The sequence below is a fragment of the Macaca fascicularis genome, chromosome 6 (genome assembly GCF_037993035.2).
Source record: "Macaca fascicularis isolate 582-1 chromosome 6, T2T-MFA8v1.1".
NCBI lineage: Eukaryota > Metazoa > Chordata > Mammalia > Primates > Cercopithecidae > Macaca > Macaca fascicularis.
The window spans coordinates 101,479,722-101,501,966 of NC_088380.1; the positions used below are offsets into that span (position 1 = coordinate 101,479,722).

Consider the following 22,245-nt stretch of genomic DNA (forward strand, 5'->3'; position numbering starts at 1 on the left):
CCCGCCCCGCTGCGGTCTCCCCTCCCCAGGACACTGCCCCCGTCCCCACTTGTGGTGCTCGGGGCATCTCTAAAGCCCCCAACCAGAGTCCTCCAACCCACCCGCGAGGCTCGCGCACCAGCAACGCGGCCCCGCCCGCAGGGACCCCGCCCACCTGTGGCTCTACCCCCGCCTCTGCGGCCTCCCCCACCGCTAGCGCGGCCCCCACCTGGGACGACCCCCGCGTAGGTCCTCCTGCCCACACCCGCCCCCTCGCCAGCCCCTGCCCCAGCCCCTAGCCGTGACCCCGCCCCTAGCCGCCCCCCCGCCCCCGCCCCGCAGCCCCTCCCGTGCGCTCGGGCCCATCCCGTCACCGCCCATTGGCCCTGGGTCCGCTCAGGGGCGCCGGCCTGGCGGCGGTTCCGAGTCGGGCGCGCGCCGGCAGGGTTCCCATTGCCAGCGGCGCAGCCAGACTAGGGGCTGCCCTCCGCCTTCTCGCCATGGACGCGGACGACTCCCGGGCCCCCAAGGGCTCCTTGCGGAAGTTCCTGGAGCACCTCTTCGGGGCCCGCAAGGCCATCGGCGTGCTGACCAGCGGCGGGGATGCTCAAGGTGCGCGCCCCCCTCCCGGCGGCGAGGGAGTGACGGACGGAGGAGGGAGAACAGGGCGAAGTGGATGGGGCGACGGGGCAGAAGAGGGGGAAGCGATGGGAGGACCCGGGGAAAGGTGGGGAAGCGATGGGAAGAACAGGGGAGACGAGCGGGGAAGCGATGGGGAGAACTGGAGAGAAGCCCGTGACCCGGAGCGGCAGGGGTACCTGCGGGGCGGCGTGAGCCGGCAAGGCAGCCCCGGGGTCCTTGCCGGGTGGGGCGGAGGAGGAAGGGACACGGCGGTAGGAACCTCCGTCCGGAAGAGAGTGAGGTTTCCACCCCCTCCGGTTTATGTTTTAAATTGAGCCTGGCAGAGGGGGTCGCCTGGAGCGCCCTTGGGGGACGTTCTCCCTCAGAGCTGTAGGACAGGGCCGGGCTTCCCCTCCGAAGCGTGAGTACAGCGCGATCACTTGCTAAGTGGCCCCCCGCCCCCTAACTCCGCCCCACGTCACCCCCCAGCATGTCGCTTTTCCGTTGGAAGAGTTTAAAAAAGGGTTTCCTAAAAGGATTTAAAAAAAAAAAAAAAAAAAAAAAAAAAAAGGGTTTCCTGCACTAGTTGCTTTTCGGCTAGTGACGATACCGAAAACTAAAATGGGTCCCAGGCCCTCCCCGCCAGCCTCTGCGGACGGGAAGGACCAGGAAGCGGGGACTCGGGGACGTCAGCGGAGCCGGGGCGCGGGCTCTGGGCTTCCCCTTCCCTGCAATGTAGAAGCGGCTCTCCAGGAGGGGCCCGAGTCTGGGCCCACGACGCGGGCGCGCCGGGAGGACATTTAACAATGACGAGCCGGAGGTGGTGGAGACTGTGCGCCTCAGGCCCCGGGTGCACGTGGGGGCGCCAGTGCCCCGACGGTGGAGCGCCCCGATCCTTGCAGCCGCTGGATGGTAGATCCGCGCTTCCCAGGCGAACGCTACCTGGGAGCCTTAGCGATCGCGCGGGCTGGAGACGCGACGCGCCCGGAGCTGGGTTTTGATTTTTATTTTCCCGGTTCCTCCTGCAGCAGATGCGTGGAAAGGCCCGGATGGCGGATTTCCTCCCGTTTCGGGACCGCGCACTGAACAAGGATGGAGCCGGGATGGGCCCCCAGCCCACGGCCCCGGTGACCTTCCCTTCGCCCTTGAGCGCGCGGGGCGGGCGCGGGTGCTGCAGGTTGGGGCGCTGTGGGCCCCGCCCGGCCCGCCGCGGGCGCCTACGTGATGCCGGGCCCGTAGTCTCCTTGCGCCCAGGCCGGGACATCCGTCTGCCACGCACTCCCCGAGCCCGCAGCGTAGCCTCCCCAGGCCCAGCACCCCCCGCGGGAGACCCCAGTGGCAGCGCCAGACTCAGCCCTGCAGCCCGACCCCCAGCGCCCCTGGGAAGTGCTCTGGCGTTAGCGTTCTAGTAAAAGGACCCCCCAGCCTCAGCATTCCTCCTGTAGGGTTGGATTCTCAGAGAAAGAAAAGGTGATGCAGCAGACGCTGGGATTGGAGAAATTACCAGAGTGAAGTGGAAATAGTCTGGCCAGCGTGACTTAAACCGGCCCGGAGATGTGCAAGTACCAGTGGAACCGCCTGGGGTCGGGATAGGACCCAGAGTGGCTTCTCAGTCAAAGGCCTTCAGAAGCAGAGGGAACATCTTGAGTGACTTTACCCGGGCCGCGAAAGACAAGAAACCTTTGGCACGGGAAGAGGAACCGATCTCTGGAAGTCACCAGGGCGGGTGGAAGGTCAGGGGTTCAAGGTTATTTTGGAATTTAGGTGCTGTGGTTCCTGCACGGTGGCTCATGCTTGTCATTCCAGTGCATTGGGAGGCCAAGGCAGGAGGATCGCTTGAGCCCAGGAGTTCCAGAGCAGCCTGGACAACATAGTGAGACTCTGTGTCTACAAAAAAAAAAAAAAAAACACACGAAAGAAAAACACATTAAGATGCTGTATGTATTGGAAAATATTGATGGGTCATTCTTTTGAGCTTCATGTCCAAAAGCTTGCTAAAATGCTTGGGAGTTTGTGTACAGGCATGTGAGATTAGGATACATTGGCAGAATCGCGGTGTTCTCTGTCATCCTGGGTTTGCCACCCGGGAGGAGTTACACATATTGAAGGTTAGTAAGTCCACGCCTCTTCTCTTCTGGGGAAAAAGGTACTTTGGAAACCAATATTATGTGGGAACGTGGCTTGGTTGGTACAGCCTTGGCTTAATGGGAGACAGCTGCCCTCAGCTCTGCAGGTGGCATCAAATACGGTGGCCTCGAGCCCACATGGGTCACACCTGGGCTGTCCCTGGGGAAGCCCGCCACGGCGGGTCACCTGGGCATTCTTTCCCTGGCAGAGCCGAAGTCACAATTTTTTTGTAGACTCTAAAGAGCTTTACCCTTCCGAGATATGATCTTGAATCTTTTGGAGCATTTGGACGCATTTCTTTTAAGGAAGTTCACCTCCAGATGTGCTCAGTCGGCCTGGTCTTAGCTGCCACAGATTTACAAATTCTTACAGTAAGTAGGTTATTCCTCGAGAATTTATCTGTTGTGCCCCCATTCTTTTTGCCATTTTATTCTGATTCTATATTAGTACTTGATTTTCCCTGACATAGAAGACTTGCCTGTAGCTAGAGATCAGAGAACATATTCACATTCAAGTATTAATTTCAGGGGAATTATCTGTCAGATGTGAAATTATGGTAAAATTCCATATATTAAAATGACCATAGCTACCATTTGTTGAAAATATTTTGTATACTAGGAGCTTTACAATTCTTATCTCCAAGCCTAGATACATGATCCCAAGAGAGGCATGCCCTCATTTTGGAAGTGGGGAGAAAGACTCACAAAGAAAAATAACTTAGGTAAGGGCATGAGGGGCATACGTGATTGTGGTAGGAGCAAAACAGATCCTAATTCCAAATATTGTAGTCTCCCTTAGACCATGAAGAGTGCTTATGTCTGGCTCTGTCACCCAGGCTGGAGTGTAGTGGTGCCATCATAGCTCACTGCAGCCTCAAACTCCTGGGCTCAAGTGATCCTCCTGCCTCAGCCTTCTGAGTAGCAAGGAAGACAGGAATGCACCATCATGACCAGCTAATTGTTATGATGATGATGATGATGATGATGATTTCTGTAGAGACAGGATCTCACTATGCTGCTGAGACTGGCCTTGAACTCCTGGCCTCCTCTAGTGAGCCTCCTGCCTTGGCCTCCCAAAGAGCTGGAATTACAGACATGAGCCATCATGTCAGGCCTCCACCATACTTTTCATGGGACTTTCTTGGCGAAGCTCCTTAATCTAGTTAATGCTCAAAAGTGAACAAAACCCAACTTGCTCAAAATTACACAGATATTCTTTGGGTGGTTTTGTGAGGGGAATGGAAAATAACTTTTTATAGCGATAGGAGTCAAGGTGGCAAAAAATCATATTAAGGCTTAATACCAACGCGATGGGCTGCTTTTCTTCCCCCAGTAGAGTTCATATTATTTAATTATAAGATAAAATTGAAAATCTCTTTCCTGTATTCCTGACTCCCCAGGCCTTGAATGAAGAAAGTATTTCTCAGGCTTGGTTTTTTTTTTTGTTGTTTTGTTTTGTTTTGTTTTTCCTACTTCTTTGGGTATCTTCTGTCTCAGGCTGTGGGATTTTTTGTTTTTTGTTTCCCCCTGCTTCTTTGGGTATCTTCTGTTGTCCCAAGACATGTCTGGAAACTTAAATTGATTTTCACTCAATCTAAAATAAGCTCCCCAGCTCTTGATCACGGACTGATCATGACTAAGTGCCCACGGCCACGTCACGCTGTGCCACACACCAAGAGTGACTCATTGTCTTAGTCACAGGTTGTGGCTTCTGCAGGGCCTGATGCCTGGTGGAGCTGAGTGTACTGGGAAGTCCAGGTGCATCCTTAGGGTGGGCTGGATGCGAAAGCAGCGTCCTTTTTGCCTGTGGTGACAGGAACATCAATACAGTATTTATAGAAAGTTCATATAAATTGAGTATCAACCTTTCCAATCCTAGTGAGAATAGCTAGCGTTTAGTGACTCTCTGTTATGTGGCAGGCCCTCAGTGATGCTGGGCACTGACTTATCCCCACTTTACACATGAGCAAGGGATGCCCGAGGTGTTCCAGCTTCCCTGAGTTCACAGAGCTCCGTGGTGTGGCCAGGCCCTGTGGCTGCAGCAGGGATGTTCAGTGCTGCGTGTAGCTGTGTCTTCGCTGTGACTTTCCCGTGCCCAGCACCACGCCTGGCGCTTGACAGGAACACAAATGTTTGCTGCCTGCCTCCCGCCTGGAATCTCCAGTGAGGAGCAGGAAACCAGGGCTTCTAGCTGTCTTCTTCATTCATGAAGTCCTTTAGAGGAATTCAACCCTCTCTAATCAAAAGTACCCAACATCCTCAGGTCAATATGTATACACTGTTAAGACTTCAAGATTAGTACCTTAAAACCGAAGTCAGAAGTGTGAGGTTTCAATTGACTGGACATGCATTAGGTCAATGACATACATATTTAGTGGACACCAGGCTTGATCCCCACATGGGCACCTTTGGTGTCTGAAGCAATATTCCTTGGGTGGTTTTGTGAGGGCAACGGAAAATGACTTTTTATAGCGATAGGAGTCAAGATGGCAAAAATGATATCAAGGCTTAGTACCAATGTGATGGGCTGCTTTTCTTCCCCCAGTAGAGTTCATATTATTTAATTATAAGATAAAATGGAAATCTCTGAAGCAACGCTTCGGAGCGCAGTCGGATGGAAGGGGAAACTGAGAACAGTGCCGTTTCGCCTCACACAGCTCCGGCGCCCCTCACCATCCTGTACACACACATTCTTTGATGGGATCTTTTCAGTGTAAAGTGCAGTAATTGATTTTGCAGAAATTACTGGGTCTGGGAGGCAGACGATGAGTGATGGTGTCACCCCGTGGCACAGTGGAAGATTTATGTGATGGCATCATTTTCTATGAATGCAGACCGCTTTGTGTGCCATACTCGGAGGACCCTTCGAAGCTAGACATTTTGTCATCTTTCAAAAGAAGCATGTTTTCCTTCTTGGTTACAGAAAACTAAAAGCTTTTGATACAGGACTCCAACCTTTTATCAGGGAGAATCAGGGCTCTTTAAATAAGCTCTACCAATCGGATGGGCCATCAGAAACAATTAAAATTAGAAAGATGAAGATACGGTAACAACGTGGTCAGGGCAAACGTCACGATACCAGATTGCACGTTCACAGTTGCCTTTCTGCTAAGAACGTGCGGGTGAATAAGGAACAGAGGGCCATGTGTCAGTAGTTGGGTTGCGTTTTGTGTTTCTTTTCTACAAGCCCTTTCTGGTGTGTTTGTGTATATTACAGAGTAGCTGCCCAGAGGTTGCCATTTCCCTCCCCACTCCTCGGTTCTCTCCATCTTCACCCCCAATTCCCAGTCCTTTGTTTGGAATTACAGTCATTGTGCTTGTCAGGATGGAAGAGGGAGCCAGACACATGGCAGACCAGAGCACTGAGAGGCAGAGACTTACTTATAAGTCCCGCCCTGGCCCTGCAGTCTGGAGTGCTGAGATAGGGTCTCGGTGTTTTCCTCTCCATTCTGCAGTGCAGTGGCCTGATCTGGGCTCACTGCAACCTCTACCTCCCGGGTTCAAGCGATTTTCCTGTCCCAGCCTCCCAAGTAGTTGGGATTACAGACTTGCGCCGCCATGCCCACCTGGGTTTTTTCTTTGTGTGTGTGTGTGTGTGTGTGTGTGTGTATCTTCAGTAGAGATGGGGTTTCACCGTATTGGTCAGGCTGGTCTCGAACTCCTGACCTCAAGTGATCCACCCGCCTTGGCCTCCCAAAATGCTGGGATTACAGGCTTGAGGCGCCACACCTAACCTTATTTCTGTGTTTCTGTAATCATTTCGCACATTAACCGACCGACTTCGGTGAGTCAGGGCAGGCTTTAGGCAAAAGAACCAAGTCCTTTATGCCCCTGGAGCTCTCACTCCTGCGGTGAGGCGTGGGTACAATATGCCTGTAGCTGGACCTGAGAAGAAAAGCTCCAGTCTTATGAAAGGGCCCAGGGGAGCCTCTGATTGGGGCCCTTTGACCTGACCCTACGGTGAGGGAGGAGTCGGTAGAGGAGGGTGGCCCAGAGGAGGACTTTGGATTTGTCTTAGGGGAACTGGGAAGCAGGTGGAGGGAAGCCGACTGACTGGGAAGCAGACTGACTGTCTCCAATTAAAGGTGGCTCTGTGGAGAGGAGAGGACAGGAGGAGAAGTAGTGAGTTTAGGGTCGCACAAGAAGTGGCCATAGATGGAAGCTTATGGGGTGGGGCATGTGGCAGGGCAGCCCTGTGCCCACAGACACACCCTGCCGAGGAGACCCAGGGACTTGAGTGTGTCAGGGCATGGGGTAAATGGCCACTCAGCTATTACAGCCGAAAGGCAGAGCGTGTGAGCTGCGGCAGACACAGGCTGGTGGGGTAAAAGGAGAGTCTTCATAGCAGTGCTTAGAATAATAGAAAGTGGGAAAACCAGCAAAAAACTATCAACAGGAGATTAATGAATCCATTATGGCACCTGGAATGGAAGGAATTATTGTCAGCGTTTAATAAGGAGCTTTGTGCTGGTCGAAAGTCAAGAGGTGCACAGTACACTCAAGGGCAGTATTGAAGAGCCGAATCCAGAGCAGCTCTGCACAGTAGATCCCCCTGGGGCCAGAGGGGCCATTTGCAAATCCAAGCAGATCCCCTTCTTGGAGGTTTCTCCAACGGGAGCATCTCCCAGGATTGGGGCCTGCGTGGGTGGCTTGTGTTATATATGCAATTTTAAATGAACTAGTTGCCACATTAAAGAAAGGCGGGCCGGGACGGGGGGACACTGGGTGCCATGACTCACGCCTGTAATCCCAGCACTTCGGGAGCCCAAGGCAAGTGGATCACTTGAGCCCAGGAGTTTGAGGCCAGCCTGGGGAACATGGAGAGATCCAGTCTCTACAAAAAATACAAAACAATTAGTCAGATATGGCGTTGCACACCTACAGTCCCAGCCCCATGGGAGATTGAGGTGGGAGGATTGCCTGAGCCCAGGAGTTGGAGGCTGCAGTGAGCTGTGACTGCACAGGTTCACTCCAGCCTGGGCAATAGAGTGAAACCCTATCTAAAAAAAAAAAAAAGTAAAACAAAAAGAAAAACTTTTATATTCAGCCCATTATTTGATAACAATCAATTATTATGTTGATTATTAATATTTTACACTGTTTTCCATACTAAGTCTTTGAAATCCATTGTGTAAAGAATCTTAAAGTACATCTCCATGTGGACGGGATGCACGTGGCCAGCGGCTCCTCTGAGGGACAGTGTGGTCACGGCGATGGGTGGCGTGTCCTGCCTGTATGTAGAAGGTCCCCGTGTGGGTGTTTCTGCGAAGGCCCTGAGGGATGTGCAGGGGAGGGCCGACACCGTCCCAGCCACGCAGAGGACCCTGGAATGCAGCACGCTGCCACCGCGCCCACGCCCCAGACCCTCTGCTGCCTGAGCTCTTTCCCAGATGTCCATTTAGCTAACCTCCCTCCCCTTCTTCCCTTTCCTTCTTTCCCCAAACGTCACTCTCAGGCAAGTCTGCAGGCTCTCCGCTTGTCAATGGCAGCCCTTCCCCTCCCCACCCTCTTAACACCCCCACCCCACTTGTTATTTTTCTCCTTAGTGCTCATGGCCATCCACCCCTGGGCATCATGCTTTTGTTCACTGTGTTTCTTGCTTTCGGGTCTCTCCTGATCAGAACAAGCTCTGCCCAGACCAGAGACTTTCCATTTTGTCACCGACGCATCCACATAGCGCCCGGCAGCGATGGCGCTTGGAGCACCTGAGGTCGACAGTGGGCCGGTGGTTGAGTGAAGAGCCCTACAGATTTATCTCAAGCCCTCCCCTGACCCTACCAGAAGACACGGTGGTCTGCACAGTCCCGATAGTCAGATAGGCCCCCGGCTCGGTGACTTTGAACTGGTGGGGCTGGGGAGGGGGCAACAGCACGTTGACAGAATCCCCCCTTGGTATCCCACCTCCCCATGCCTACATAATCCCTATATTGTCAAAGGAGAGACCCCTAGAAGGAGCTTTGGCAGCAGGAGTGAGATCAGCGCAGTATAAGCTCATTTTCTGACAAACCAGTGGCAGCAGTCGGCAAACTGACTTTATTTCTCAAAAAGAATGTATGCATCGAAATTAACAAGTGAGTGATCAGCAGTGTGGGAAAATTCAGGAAAAGCAGTTCAGTGCTGTGAGAGAGGGCGAGGCAGGGAGCTTTATTACTCCAGACAACGGAGGAGGTAAAAGGATAGAACTGGATTATTTCATTAGATTTCATCTATTCGAACTTTTTTTTTTTTTTTTTTTTTTTTTTTTTTTTTTTTTTTGAGACGGAATCTCGCTGTTACCCAGGCTGGAGTGCAGTGGTGGAATCTCGGCTCACTGTAACCTCCGCCTCCTGGGTTCAAGAGATTCTCTTGCCTAAGCCTCCCAAGTAGCTGGGACTACAGGTGCATGCCACCACGCCCGGCTCAATTTTCTTTGTATTTTTAGTAGAGATGAGTTTCACCCTGTTATCCAGGATGGTCTCAATCTCCTGACCTCGTGATCTGCCTGCCTTGGTCTCCCAAAGCCCTGGGATTACAGGCATGAGCCATCACGGCCAGCCTATTCCTTCCTTTTTTTTTTTTTTTTTTAAATACAGTTTAGATTTTATCAGAGCAGAATCCCAGGAAACTGAAATTTGTAAACTGGGATATCCAGCTTCTCCAAGTAGCCGGGAAATAAGGGTGACCTCAGTCATTCTTGCTAGACCCTGGTGTGGGCCGTGAATGACTCTGACTCAAGGAAGAAGCGGTCTTGTGACTCTCTTACCTGCACTGTGGTTTAGTAAGAAGCTGTTAAAAAGTGTGTCATATGAAGAAAGTGATTTAATAATTGGTCAGAGTAATGACCACTTATTTCCTATGTAACCACTCCCTCGTTATCTCCAACTTTATCTTTGGTTCTTATGACAAGATTATCACTTCCCTGAAAACTGGGGTTTTTGCAAATGACGAAGAGATGTTTTTCCAAATGGTAAGGTTCTTCTTTGGTGGGAAGATGTTTTCTCCTGGAAATCCTTAGGAAATTTTTTGGTTCTTGGGTTGGTCTCCCAAAACCAAAATGAAAGGAGATGGATTATCCCCAGGATACCTGAGCTATAAGGACAATCTGTAGCTTGAGTGTGGAGTGAAAGACACTGAAACTGCCCTTTGTCCCAAATAGCTGTGTGCTGGGGCCCTAGGACAGCCCTAAGAAGATGGTGAAACAGGTGACGTTTACCTGTGAGGGTGAAAGCCCTCATTGCCAGGCTGTGAAAGCCCGCACTGCAGGTGTGCATGTCTTCCTCCCTGTCCTGCGGGTGACAGAGCCTGCCAGTAAATGCTGGTGCATTTCCTTCTTATTTTTCATCCAACCATGTTCTCCTCCCTCCTAACCCCTTACTGAATGTTCCTGGGGCTTCCTCAGGTTTCGCCCTGCAGGGCCCAGCAGGAGGCAGCTGATATGCACTCCTCACCATTCAGAAGTTCAGAGGGAGGGCTTAGAACCACACAGGCTCCACCCCCAGGCAATTAAGTGAGCATCTGGCCTCAGCAGGCATTATTTTCCTTCAAGTTTTCATTGGTGACTCTAAGGCACAGGCATTGTAATAGAGGAAATCAGGAAGTCTTGAAAGTTAAAATGAAATAAGACTAGGGTTTACACTGCAGCTTCACCACTTCACTAATGTCGTTACCTTCCAGTAATCAGTTTATCCCCCTCAGAGCCTCAGCTTTCTCATCCCTTCAGGGAGGTGTCAGGAGCTCTGCGGGCTTCCTGTGAGAATCATCCCCGTGAGGGCTCTGGCTGTGGGTGTGCAGTCAGCAAGGGATGCCCTACTAGGTCCCACCAAGTGCTGCCAGCCCCTGAGCTCAAGGATGACACGTGAAGAAAAGCCCTTCGCAATGTAGGGCTCCATCCCAACAATGTGCAAGTGAATAGAAGTCCTTTCAGGACCTAGTGTTGTGTATTTTTAAGTGTGGTGCCCTGTCACCTGGAAATTGTTAGAAATGCACGTTCCCAGGCTCCCTCTCCACCTGTGAAACCCTGGGGGTGGCCCAGCTACCCGGGGTGCGGCGGCCGCCGCTGGTGATCTCCTGCTGTGGGGTGATGTCACTGTTCTTTCTGGGCGGGTGCAGGTGGACACAGGGTTGGGTGGTGGGGAGAATGCTGCAGGGACTTCAGGGACTAGTTTAGTGCTGGGATTCATTTTTACTCTGCACAGGAGTCTCCTGGGGTCACCTTGTGTATCATGTCCAGCTTTTTTTTTTTTTTTTTTTGAGACAGTGTCTCGCTCTGTCACCCAGGCTGGAGTGCAGGTGGCGCAATCTCCGCTCACTGCAAGCTCCTCCTCCCGGGTTCACGCCATTCTCCTGCCTCAGCCTCCTGAGTAGCTGGGACTGCAGGTGCCTGCCACCATGCCCAGCTAATTTTGTATTTTTAGTAGAGATAGAGTTTCACCATGTTGATTAGGCTGGTCTTGAACTCCTGACCTCAGGTGATCTCCCCGCCTCAGCCTCCCAAAGTGCTGGAATTACAGGCATGAGCTACCACACCCACTGGGCTAATTTTTAAGTTTTAGAGATGGATTCTCACTGTTACCCATGCTGGTCTCAAACTCCTGGCCTCAAGCAATCCTCCCATCTTGGCCTCCCAAAGTACTTGGATTTGCAGGCATGTGCCACCACACCTAGCCAAACATTGATCTTTCATTTTAAACTTCATCTAGAGATGTGGCAAAAACCAAAAGAGGTATTTGTTAAAATACTTTATAACCCTAGTACAGTAATAGAGTAATCCAACTGACAATTTCACAAAACTCAATTTTTGGCAACAAGTTCAAGGTTATACATATTAATACAGATAACACATTTATTCAACCAGAGGAAAAAGGTCACAATGACAGAATTTATCTTTTTCTTTACTATGTTGCCTGAGCTATGGTTAAGATTTGGGGAACTAGTACCTTAAAGAACCTTCAGAAATGTCTTATTCTAGAATTTAGAAACAAAATTTATACTCTCAGGGTTGAGAGAATCCAGGAGCAATCACCACCCCTAGTGTCCACATGCTACTCTCCAAAGGCCCTTCCCCACTAGCCACAGAAATCAGAGCTCCCTGGGAAACAGACAGTTGAATCTCTGGAGCAGGGAGGGCCTGGCTGTGCATGCTTTAGGGAGGTGGGAGTAGGGGTGTAGAAACCAAAGAAGTGAGACCAAAATGGGCCAACAGCTGGAGAAAATGTGGGCATAAAAATAAATTCTACCTGATCACATAGTCTCAAATATGTACATATACAGAAATATTTCTGTGAGGTCACAGGGGTGCTAAAAAACAAAACAAATAAGACTGGGGGGAAAAAAGAAGAAAAGAAAGAACTCTCTTCTCCATGTTGGGCGCAATGACTCACGCCTGTAATCTCAGCACTTTGGGAGGTCAAGGTGGGCAGATTGTTTGAACTCAGAAGATCGACACCAGCCTGGGCACCACGGCAAGACTCTGTCTCTACAAAAAAAATATAAGCACTAGCTGGGCATGGTGGTGCACACCTGTAGTCCCAGCTACTCAGGAGGCTGAGGTGGCCCAGGAGGCTGAGGCTGCAGTAAGCTAAGACCATGCCACTGTACTCCAGCCTGGGGGACAGAACCAGACCCTGTCTTAAAAAAAAAAAAAAAAAAAAGACAGCCTCTTCTGTCATCATTAGAGGTAGTTCCTGCACCGCCCCTCCTCTTCAAACTGGAATTCCCAGGGAGAGCAGCCGCCCCTGCCTTTTCCACTGAACCATATTTCAAGATAACCCGAGAGCCCCAGCTGATGTGGAGCTCTTCTTTGAAGAAGTCCAGCAAACGAATGAAGAATTACAGAATTTGAAAACTTCACAAACTCTAATAAATGATTCAGACAATAATCCTCAATGAATATGAAAACCATTAATAGGTTGATGAGAAACTCATTATCACAGGACACCAGAAACTCAAGTGCACCAGCTGCTCCGTGGCTGAAGGGAGAAAGCAGATCTTCACAAGACAGTGGCCGACTCTCAGCATGCACCCCGCTGGCGTGAGACCCCCCAGTGGAGGCAAGCAGGCCTCACAGGATGGTAGAATGTGGCCATCTATGCAGAACTCCCCACGAGGGACTCTGCTTCAAAAGGCACAGCCTGACTCAAACTAAGTCTTCGGATCTAAGTTCCAGTTCTCAGGAAACACAGGAACATGGCACCCAACACCACACAGAAGCAGCCAGGTCACCTGGAAAGTGAGAGCGCCCGGAGGAAACCCGGCCTGCACACTCCGCTGCCGTCCGAGAGGGTGCCCAGGAGAGACCCGGGCTGACCAGCTGCGATCTGTGGGACCCTGTGCCACAAACACTTTGAGGCCAACTAGAAAATTTGAATATGGAATAAGAAATAGGCAGTTTTAAGAAAGTATGTTTTATTCTATCAAAACTGAAAATTGCATTAGCTCATGTAAGAAATAATCCTCATGTTTTAGAGTCATAAATTCAAATATTTAGGGGTAAATGATAACATTTATAATTTACTTCCGAAAACTTCACAAGGAAAAGGATATCTATTATGTGATAAGTGTTTAGGGGCTCATTATCCTAGTCTACTTTTCTGTATGCTTGAAAGTTTTCATAATTCTTTTTATGTAAAATAATCTTTCAAATATGTTTTTACGTTAGCATTTCTATGTAAATTATTAGTGTTTTATATAATATATAAAACTATATTATTATGATAATAACCTTATATTAGTGACATAAGAAACAAGCGATGTATTATAAATTATGCTGCTATAAAGACACATGCACACGTATGTTTATTGCAGCACTATTCACAATAGCAAAGACTTGGAATCAACCCAAATGTCCATCAGTGACAGACTGGATTAAGAAAATGTGGCACATATACACTATGGAATACTATGCAGCCATCAAAAAGGATGAGTTTGTGTCCTTTGTAGGGACATGGACGCAGCTGGAAACCATCATTCTTAGCAAACTATCACAAGAACAGAAAACCAAACACCGCATGTTCTCACTCATAGGTGGGAACTGAACAATGAGATCACTTGGACTCAGGAAGGGGAACATCACACACAGGGACCTATCATGGGGAGGGGGGAGGGGGGAGGGATTGCATTGGGAGTTATACCTGATGTAAATGAGGAGTTGATGGGTGCAGCACACCAACATGGCACAAGTATACATATGTAACAAACCTGCACGTTATGCACATGTACCCTACAACTTAAAGTATAATAATAATAAATAAATAAATAAATAAAAAAAAGAAACAAGCGATGTGTCAGAACGTGAGGATGTAATTAAGGTTCTGTGACTGCATCCACTGTCGGAAGAGCACTTCTCCGTGCCAAGGACAGACTCGAAGCTTCACACACCCTGGGTCGGGGTGGGCACCATCCATGCACCCCCACTCTCCATGCAACAAAGCTGGAAGTGATGCAAGAAGCTGGGGGCCAGGACCCTCCTCTGGGGGTCTCTAAACACCGTGTTTGTAACCACCATTCTGAGCCCACCGAAGGCTATCGTTGTAAATGTCCAAAATCAATGTCCAAGTAAGATAGGCAAACTTAGGCCAAGAATCTTACCTACACTTAGACATTTCTTAAGCATCGCTAAATGTGAGAGAAGCCATGTCATGAAAATGTAAGAACACAAACAAGTCAACTTTTCACAATCCACCATCAAACTTTTCCAACAAAATATTACCTAGCATTGCTTGGGTGATAGTGAGTGGCATGAAATTGCTTAAGCTGCTCCCACGTAAGCTCCGGGATGCAGAGTGGGTCACCCCCAGAGACCACTGAGTACGTGTGGTGGGGAAGAAGTCTGTTTTGAAGGTGCTGGGAGAATATCCTCTCATTGTCTGTCTTGAAATGTGAAGTAAATAAATAAGAATATATATATATAAAATAATACACACACACTACATTCCTTTCAATATAGCCAATCGATCACATTCTGGTGCATATGCCTGTAATACTTTGCAAATAAAACTCTTCTAATGGTAAAAAAAAAAAAAAAAAAAAAAAAAAAAAAAAAAAAAGACACCCCTGCAGGCATTGTTTAACACTGTATTCAATCACTCATCACCCATGCACAGAACCCAAGGATTGAGAACAATGGACTTTTGATGTGTGTTGCAACAAACTCATAGCCGAGGGCTGTAAATCAGAGGGATCACCAGGTCTGCCTACCAGCCACCAGGCAAGTGGGGAGAAGCTGTCACCCCAACTTGAGTTTCAAGAAGACTCCTTGGAAGAAAAGACCACCAAATTGAGAATGAAAAGGTAAGAAATGGTTCACCAGCTGAGGGAGGCTATGGAAATCAGAGAGCAGGCCACCTATGAGCCTTAGGGACACCAGCACAGGCAGGTTGTCAAAGTCACAAGGGGACATGAAGACACAGACCCAGGACAGCAGCTCTTAATCCAAAATGGTCTCAAGACTCCTTTACACCCTGAAAAATTAACCCATTTATGCCTGAGGTGGCAATTTTTTTTTGTAAAAATCAGACCTTGGCAATGACCTTGAGCTGTAGGATATAAATAACTCCCACAAGCTTAGGATTCCAATAATGGAACACTAGGCACAAATGGGTTTTAATGAGGACCCAAACAGCTTTTGATTATGTAGGCTTTTTTTGCCTGTGTAGGTACCTGTGTGTGTTTATATAATTTTTCTATATTCTAAATTAAAGTTGATTAAAAAATTAAAGTATTAAAAAATAATTATACATTAAGGTAAGCCATCATTACATGTTAATATAAATATGTTTGAAAAATACTTCTCATAACAAAGTAAAACACTACTTAGAGTGATGCTGTGTTGCCTTTTTTGCAAATCTCTGTAGTGTCTGGCTCAGAGGTGAAGCTGGACTCCCTCATCTGCTCTGTATCCAGCTTGCTGTGTGTCACACACCTCGCCACGCAACCTCTAGAAAGTACACCATGTGCTTGGGCAAGAATGAGTGTAAAAGACAATGTGTTGATAGTGGTATGAAAACAGCTTTTCTCTCCCTGCAGATCATACACGGGGGTCGTCAGACATGGTCTGAGACCTGCTGGGAAGAACAGCAGCCTGGCGCTGCTACCCTCTGGCTTCTGTTCACAGCACTGACCCCAGCTAATCCAAGAACATGTCACCTATAATGCGAATATTGAAGAAAAATCAACCATCTTCCAGATGTGTCTATATCATGATACGGTACATGGGTAAGGTAAGCTGAACACAACATAAAAAAGAAAACTTACAAACGCTCCCTTCGTCTCATTAAAGATGACTCCTTTAAAGATGAAGGGCATCTGGGGGTCGCTGGGGTTCTCATATTCCAGCCGCCATCTTTCCTGCCTGAGGACAAATAATTATAAGCTGACAGTGACTCAAATACTAAAGTCTGTATCAACTAGTTAATCACTCATGACATACCAGAAATCCAGCTCACGTAAACCTGGGGAAAAGGTCTCATCCAAATACACTGAGAGGAGATTCTGAAAGTCCTTGGGATTTTGTGTGGAAAATGGATACAGAGTATAATCACTAGCTGGGTACAAATGAAAAGTGAAATTGTAAAATTAAACAGATTTCTACTAAAATTATTGAATCTCAAGCCTCATTTCCCCTTTGTCCTAGGATAGTAAGTTGTAGCTATTCTTGAGATCGGGCAGTGGCTCCATGCTCTGGCCCCCGACCTCAGCAGCCGTCCCAGCTCATCACCCTGAGTGCCAGCTTTCCCATCTCATCTCAGGATCTGCACTGGACGGGCACCAGGTCTTTCTTCAGCGAACATCTAAACTCTCTCAAGTGTCTCCAGAGACTTTCACACGTCTACAAAGATGACCTCATTCTGTAGCAGCATGGATTTAACTTGCTCTTCGATGTCACTCCTTCACAGAGTGCACTGTTCATTGTCACCCTATCCACTAGTGTCAGTCTTACTAAAAGTCAAACATCAACGTTAGTGGTAACTCTGGAGGCCTGGCATTGTAGCGATATCCCAAGAGAAAATTGTTTTGAACCTTTCTGGGAAAAGTTCACGTACGTTTTATTCAAACACTAGTTTTTATAACCTCGCTACCATGTGGCTTTCCTGAAGGATGAAATTTCTGACGTCCTTCAAGTAGAGAGAGATAAAAATTTTTCTAGAACATTAATTGCCCACTCCTCTCATCCCTTCTCAGAAACTAACTGAATTCCAGTGGGTGTGCCTGGCAAACCCAAACACGGTTTTCCGTTCAGGATGCTGGTCTTACCTGTGAAGGCGTTCATAAAGGTGGAGAGGGACTGGTTCAACATTTTGAAGAAAGGGTCTCTGCACGGATACTTCCGAGACCCACAAAGGATGGTATGCTCAAGAATGTGAGGAACACCGGTACTGTCCATGGGAGTGGTCCGGAACTGCACGCTAGGGAAGAAGGAACGGCACGCCAGGGAAGGGAGAGGAACAGAACGCTAGGGAAGGAGAATGGCTAGAATACAAAATGTTCATCTTAGTGCTGCGGACACAGTTCCCAGATGCATCATCACCTCAGGCTACTAGAAATCATCATTCTGACACCATAATCCTCCAACACGGGGTTTCCCAACTCTAATGTAAATCATTAATTCAGACTATAAAATTGTATTTTGATGAGATTGTAAGTCCGTGTAAGCTTTTCCTTATTTTTCAAGATGCTCTGTCAATAAAAATACTAGTGAGATGATATTTAAACCACATAACATACAGTCAGTGCTTTAAACCAAGCTTGTCTAACCCACAGCCTGCAGTCCGCATGCTCAGGATGGCTTGGAATGCATCCCAACACAATCCCTACACTTTCTTAAAATATTGAGGTCCTCTATTTTTTTTTAAGCTCATCAACTGTCCTTAGTGTTAGTGTATTTTGTGTGTGGCCTGAGACAGTTGTTCTTCTAATGTGGCACAGGGAAGCCAAAAGATTGGACATCCCCGATTTAAATAAAACGTTCAAGACCATGTTCTTACAATGCACCACGTACCTGAACAGATTATTCGTGTCTTCTCTGGCCAGGTGTAAATACCTGGCTCCTCTGTCATCGTGGCTGAGCTTCATGACCGTCAGGAACAGCTCGGGAACAGATGTCACTTGAGTTAACCAGAAAAACACGAGTAGTTAAACGTAGACAAAATAGCCTGTGAAATGGTGATCTTCGACACACTGAGAAAACTGGCTTTTCTGCCTGAAATTAGGTGATACCGGGAAGCCAGTATTTCAGAGCTGGAGAGAACAGAACTGTCCTGTCCAAGTCCCTTATCCTACAAACAAGGAAAGTAAGACCTAAAGAAGGCAAATGCGAATGTGTGCGTATTTATGTATATTTTTGAGTGCTTATTACTGGCTAGGTATTTTTCATTTTTTTATTTTTAAATTTTTTATTCTGTTTTGGCTAGGCATTTTCTAATCATGTCACATAGAATCTGTGAGGGAGGTATTCTCATCCTCATTTACAGATGAAAAAACTGAGGCTCAGGGTGATGAAACAAGCTGCCCGAATCAGAGCCAGGATTCAGGATTCACCCTGGTGTCTGCCCTTCCCACGGTACTGTGCTGCACCTAAATAACACAGCACCCTTTCCAACGCCTGCTGAGTGCCTCCTGCTTTTGTGTACTGCACCTCAGTAACACAGCACCCCTTCCAACATCAGCTGTGTGTCTCCTGTTTCTGTGCATATAATCTCCTGTAGTGTGAAGCACAGGCCTGCAGGAGGGGCAATGCTGGAGTGGGCTAGTCGGCGACAGTGGGGAGAGGGTCCGGGATCAGTCTTTGCTTCCCCTAGTTTGGGATGGATTCTCGATGGTAGCTGTAAGCACAAAGCTGGGGCTTCCAGAACAGCTGGAGGGGCTGGGAGGATAGAAATGCCCACCAAAAAGATGAAAGGCTCCCCACTCCTGGGGCAGGGTGGAAGGTCTTCTCCTACCTTAGGCAAGCCTCCTGGTAAGTGTCCATACTCCTCGGTATGAAAGAAACTGTCTTCTCTTCCAGTCATGCCAGCCGACCCAGCCCTCTCCCTCAATCACATACCACGTCCCTGTGATCACCACATCACTTGCCACCCCCTCCGTCCAGGTGCCATGAGTCACCTGGCCAAGCGCACACAGCAAATCGCTGGCAGATGTGAGACCTCGGGTCTCCTCAGCCCAATCTAGGGAGCCTGCCATCCAACAGTCATGCATAAAGCGGCCCACTACGACCTGCATCATCTACCGCTGTTAAATTACTTGTTTCCAAGCTTACCGTACTTTGTATCAGATGATCAATGCATTTAAAATCAGCAGATACAGTGAGATGTCTGCTTTCTAATAATATATAGCTTTAATAATAATAGCGTTCATGGTAGCTATTTCTCAAACAAGAAACATGACTTATCGTAAGTTTCTATGGCTGGACACAGTGGCTCACACCTTTAATCCCAGCACTTTGGAAGGCCAAGGTGATAAGGTTTGGCCTCGTCCCCACCCAAATCTCATCTTGAATTGTAGTTCCCATAATCCCCACATGTTGTGGGAGGGACCTGGTAGGAGGTAATTGAATCATGAGGGCGGTTCCCCCATGTTATTCTCGTGACAGTGAGTATGTTCTCACGAGATCTGATGGTTTTATAAGGGGCTTCCCCCTTCACTTGTCATTCTCTTCCATACCACCCTGTGAAGAGGTGCCTTCCACCATGATTGTAAGTTTCCTGAGGCTTCCCCAGCCATGTAGAACTGTGAGTCAATTAAACCTCTTTACTTTTTAGCTCATTCATTATAAATTACCCAGTCTTGGGTATTTCTTCATAGCAGTGTGAGATTAGACTAATATACAAGACAAGAGGATTGCTTGAACTCAGGAGTTTGAGACCAGCCTAGACACAAAGTTTCCACCTACACCTACACCTACACCTACACCTACACACACACACACACAAAATGAGCCAGGCGTGGTGGCACCTTGTCCCAGTTGCTTGAGAGACTGAGGTGAGAGGATCGCTTGAGCCCAGGAGTTCGAGGCTGCAGTGAGCCAAGATCACACCACTGCACTCCAGCCTGGGCGACAGGGTGAGTCCCAGTCTCAAAAATAAGTACATTTGTATAAAATTTGAAAAATAAAGGAGAAGAATCTACCACTCTGGGTGAGGCCCTTATTAATAGTAGCCAGTACTATAAACTCAGGTGTCTGTCTGCCCGACCTTTGCAGGATTTCACAAATGCACTAAGTCTGTTGTCAGGACATCCATGCCTGGACCTTGCCTGGAACCCCCTAGTCACTTGCCTGGCTCCCTTTCTGGAGCCCTGCCCAGAGGCAGCTGCTTTCTCACACCACCCTGTCCAGCTCTTCCCTCTCCCCCCAGCAGCAGCAGCTCCCACTCCTCCTCCCGCCCTTGTCCTTGGCCCTCTGCATGGCATCCACCATGTGCCTCCAGTCACAGCGACGTCAGTCTTTCTAGACAGTAAGCTGTTTGTCTTTTACATTTGCTACAACATCAAGCATAGCACAGAGCCAACAGCTGGCCAAATATGTGAAGTGTTGTCATTTTTAGTTACTATGCTAAAAAAAAAAAAAAAAAATGGAAAAGGTTTAAGCAAATAACAAAACAAAAAACAAATGAATCCATTTTAATATAAACCCAAGTAAGTATAGGTCTACAATTTCTTCTTTATAATTTTGAAACCCAAATGGCTCAGAAAACTGAAAGATTCTGCAGAAGTTTAGAGCAAACTATTTGATGGCAAAACCTGACTGAACAGATCAGGGCACTGAGTCTTCGTGCTCACACTCGGCGAATCATCAGGTTTGGCTGCAGAAACCCTAGTGTGTCTAGGGTTTCTAGAAGGGCGTGCTATGTTGGGCGGGGCTGTGCAAGTGATGTGAGGAGCTTAGTGAGGAGTGGCTCTTTGCAGGTGAGGAGTGGAGCCTAGTAGGGTGGGGATGCAGGTGAGCTGGGCCTTGGGGATGGGGCTTGCAGGAGATGGGGTGGAGACAGTGGGGCGGGGCTGCAGGCAAGCTGGGCCTTGGGGGCGGGGCTTGCATGGGAGAAGCGTGGCCTTGTGGGGGCAGGGCTGGCAGAAGAGGGTGGGGCTTGGTGATGGACAGGGCTGTTCAGATGAGGGTAGTGGCCTCGTCAGGGGCTGCGGGAAGCTGGGCTAGGTGAACCTTGGTAATCCTCTCTGGCCTTGGTCATGTGGCTCAGGCTGTGCCCAGCAGGGAGGCCGGCCCCATCCAGCTGCGGTCTCCACCCTGAGAGCGAGGGCTCCTCTCCCCCAGCACGGGTTAAAGCAGGGAGGCCAGGCCCCATCGAGGGTGGGGTCTCCGCCCTTCCACGCTGAGAGCGAAGGCTCCCTCCTCCAGCGCGGGTTAAAACACCATGTGTCCACCTGTGCAGTGGCTGGTCCCCATGTGACCTGGAGGGCACAAACCCTGGGTCCTGCCGCTGGTCCGGGGCGTCTGCTTCCCCTTCCTGCAGTTCCTGGGAGGGTCTGTGTGTCCAGGGGGCTCTGATCCCTGCCTCAGGACCACGGGTGAGGGGTCAAGATCGCCCGCTGTGGAGCTGGCCCGGATCTTGGTTCTGTGGATCCTCGCTGTGTAGTTCTGGAGCAGTTCTGTCCTCAGGAGAGCGATCCTCGCAGCTGCTTCCTGGGGTCGTGAGAAGAATTAATAGGCCAACCCCCAGGTAGCTGCTCGTAGCCCTGTGCGGGGCCAGCCCTGTGTCTCCACCAGTTCCTTCCCTTCGTGCTCCACCACACTGTCACATCGCCAGCCTTTATTTCCTTTTCCTTGGACCCAGGCAGCGAGTGCCCCGCTGGCCTTGGCAGCCCCTTCTCTAATCTGTCATCAAATCACTTCCTGACGGACAGCACTGACCAGCCATTGGTGTCACCAAAGCACCAGAAAATAGAATCCAATTTTCCTATTAAGCTGTGCAGAGCTGTCCCAGCCCCACTTCCCACAGGCTGGCCTCATTCACCATGGGATCCGTGGTTCTCACCTGGGGCTGGGGGTGCCCCTGGCATCCGGTGGAGAGTGTCAGGGATGTCCCTCCAGGCCCAGTACAGTCCCCCAGCCAGTGGCCAGCAGACAGCAGCACCCAGCCTGATGTCCCTGTGGCTTCTGGTTCCCTGAGGCCAGTTGTGCTTTGCTGCCTCTTCATCCTCTCAGACGGGTGCCCTCTCTCCACCTTCACTGGTTAGCAGTGTTCCATCCACTAGAGCTCAATGCACTGCCTCCCGGCAGCACAGCCCCTTCTCTTGGCCTGCCGTCTGCGTGTGCCTCGCGGTCTGTGATATGTCCTCACTGGCCCATCAGAGCGAGGCTCCCAGGGACGGAGCTGTTCCTGTTTGCGTCTCTGTCCCACCTTCTCTGAACCTGGCACCGTGTCCTTTGCTGACAGAGGTCTTGGGTTGATTGTCAGCAAAACAGACAATCTATATGGATCTAAATGGCTGTAAACATGCTTGATTGGGGTATTTTAAAAATAATTGGATATGTAAACATTTGAGTGTGACACAGGTGGATTTTCAGGTGAATGGTCTTGTTCTTCAGGGA

The 22,245-nt window shown here is 49.2% G+C and overlaps 1 protein-coding gene and 2 long non-coding RNA genes across 3 annotated transcripts in view; 2 read left to right on the top strand and 1 right to left on the bottom strand.

Annotated features, from left to right (window-relative positions):
* LOC107130045 (uncharacterized) overlaps positions 1-22,245 on the top strand; it is a 106,300-nt gene that overhangs the window by 613 nt on the left and 83,442 nt on the right. Inside the window, exons 3-4 of the mRNA XM_073993190.1 lie at positions 30-224; positions 297-591. Of these exons, the coding sequence (XP_073849291.1) occupies positions 30-224; positions 297-591 (490 nt within the window). The remainder of the gene's footprint in view (positions 1-29; positions 225-296; positions 592-22,245) is intronic.
* Positions 957-17,418, top strand: LOC141407026 (uncharacterized). Its single transcript, XR_012413950.1, has 4 exons — positions 957-1,021; positions 14,807-14,993; positions 15,729-15,922; positions 16,336-17,418. It is a non-coding gene; the product is annotated as an uncharacterized lncRNA (long non-coding RNA).
* On the bottom strand, positions 20,304-21,955 carry LOC141407027 (uncharacterized). The gene is made up of 2 exons (XR_012413951.1): positions 21,689-21,955; positions 20,304-21,336 (listed from the first exon to the last, which is right to left on the bottom strand). It is a non-coding gene; the product is annotated as an uncharacterized lncRNA (long non-coding RNA).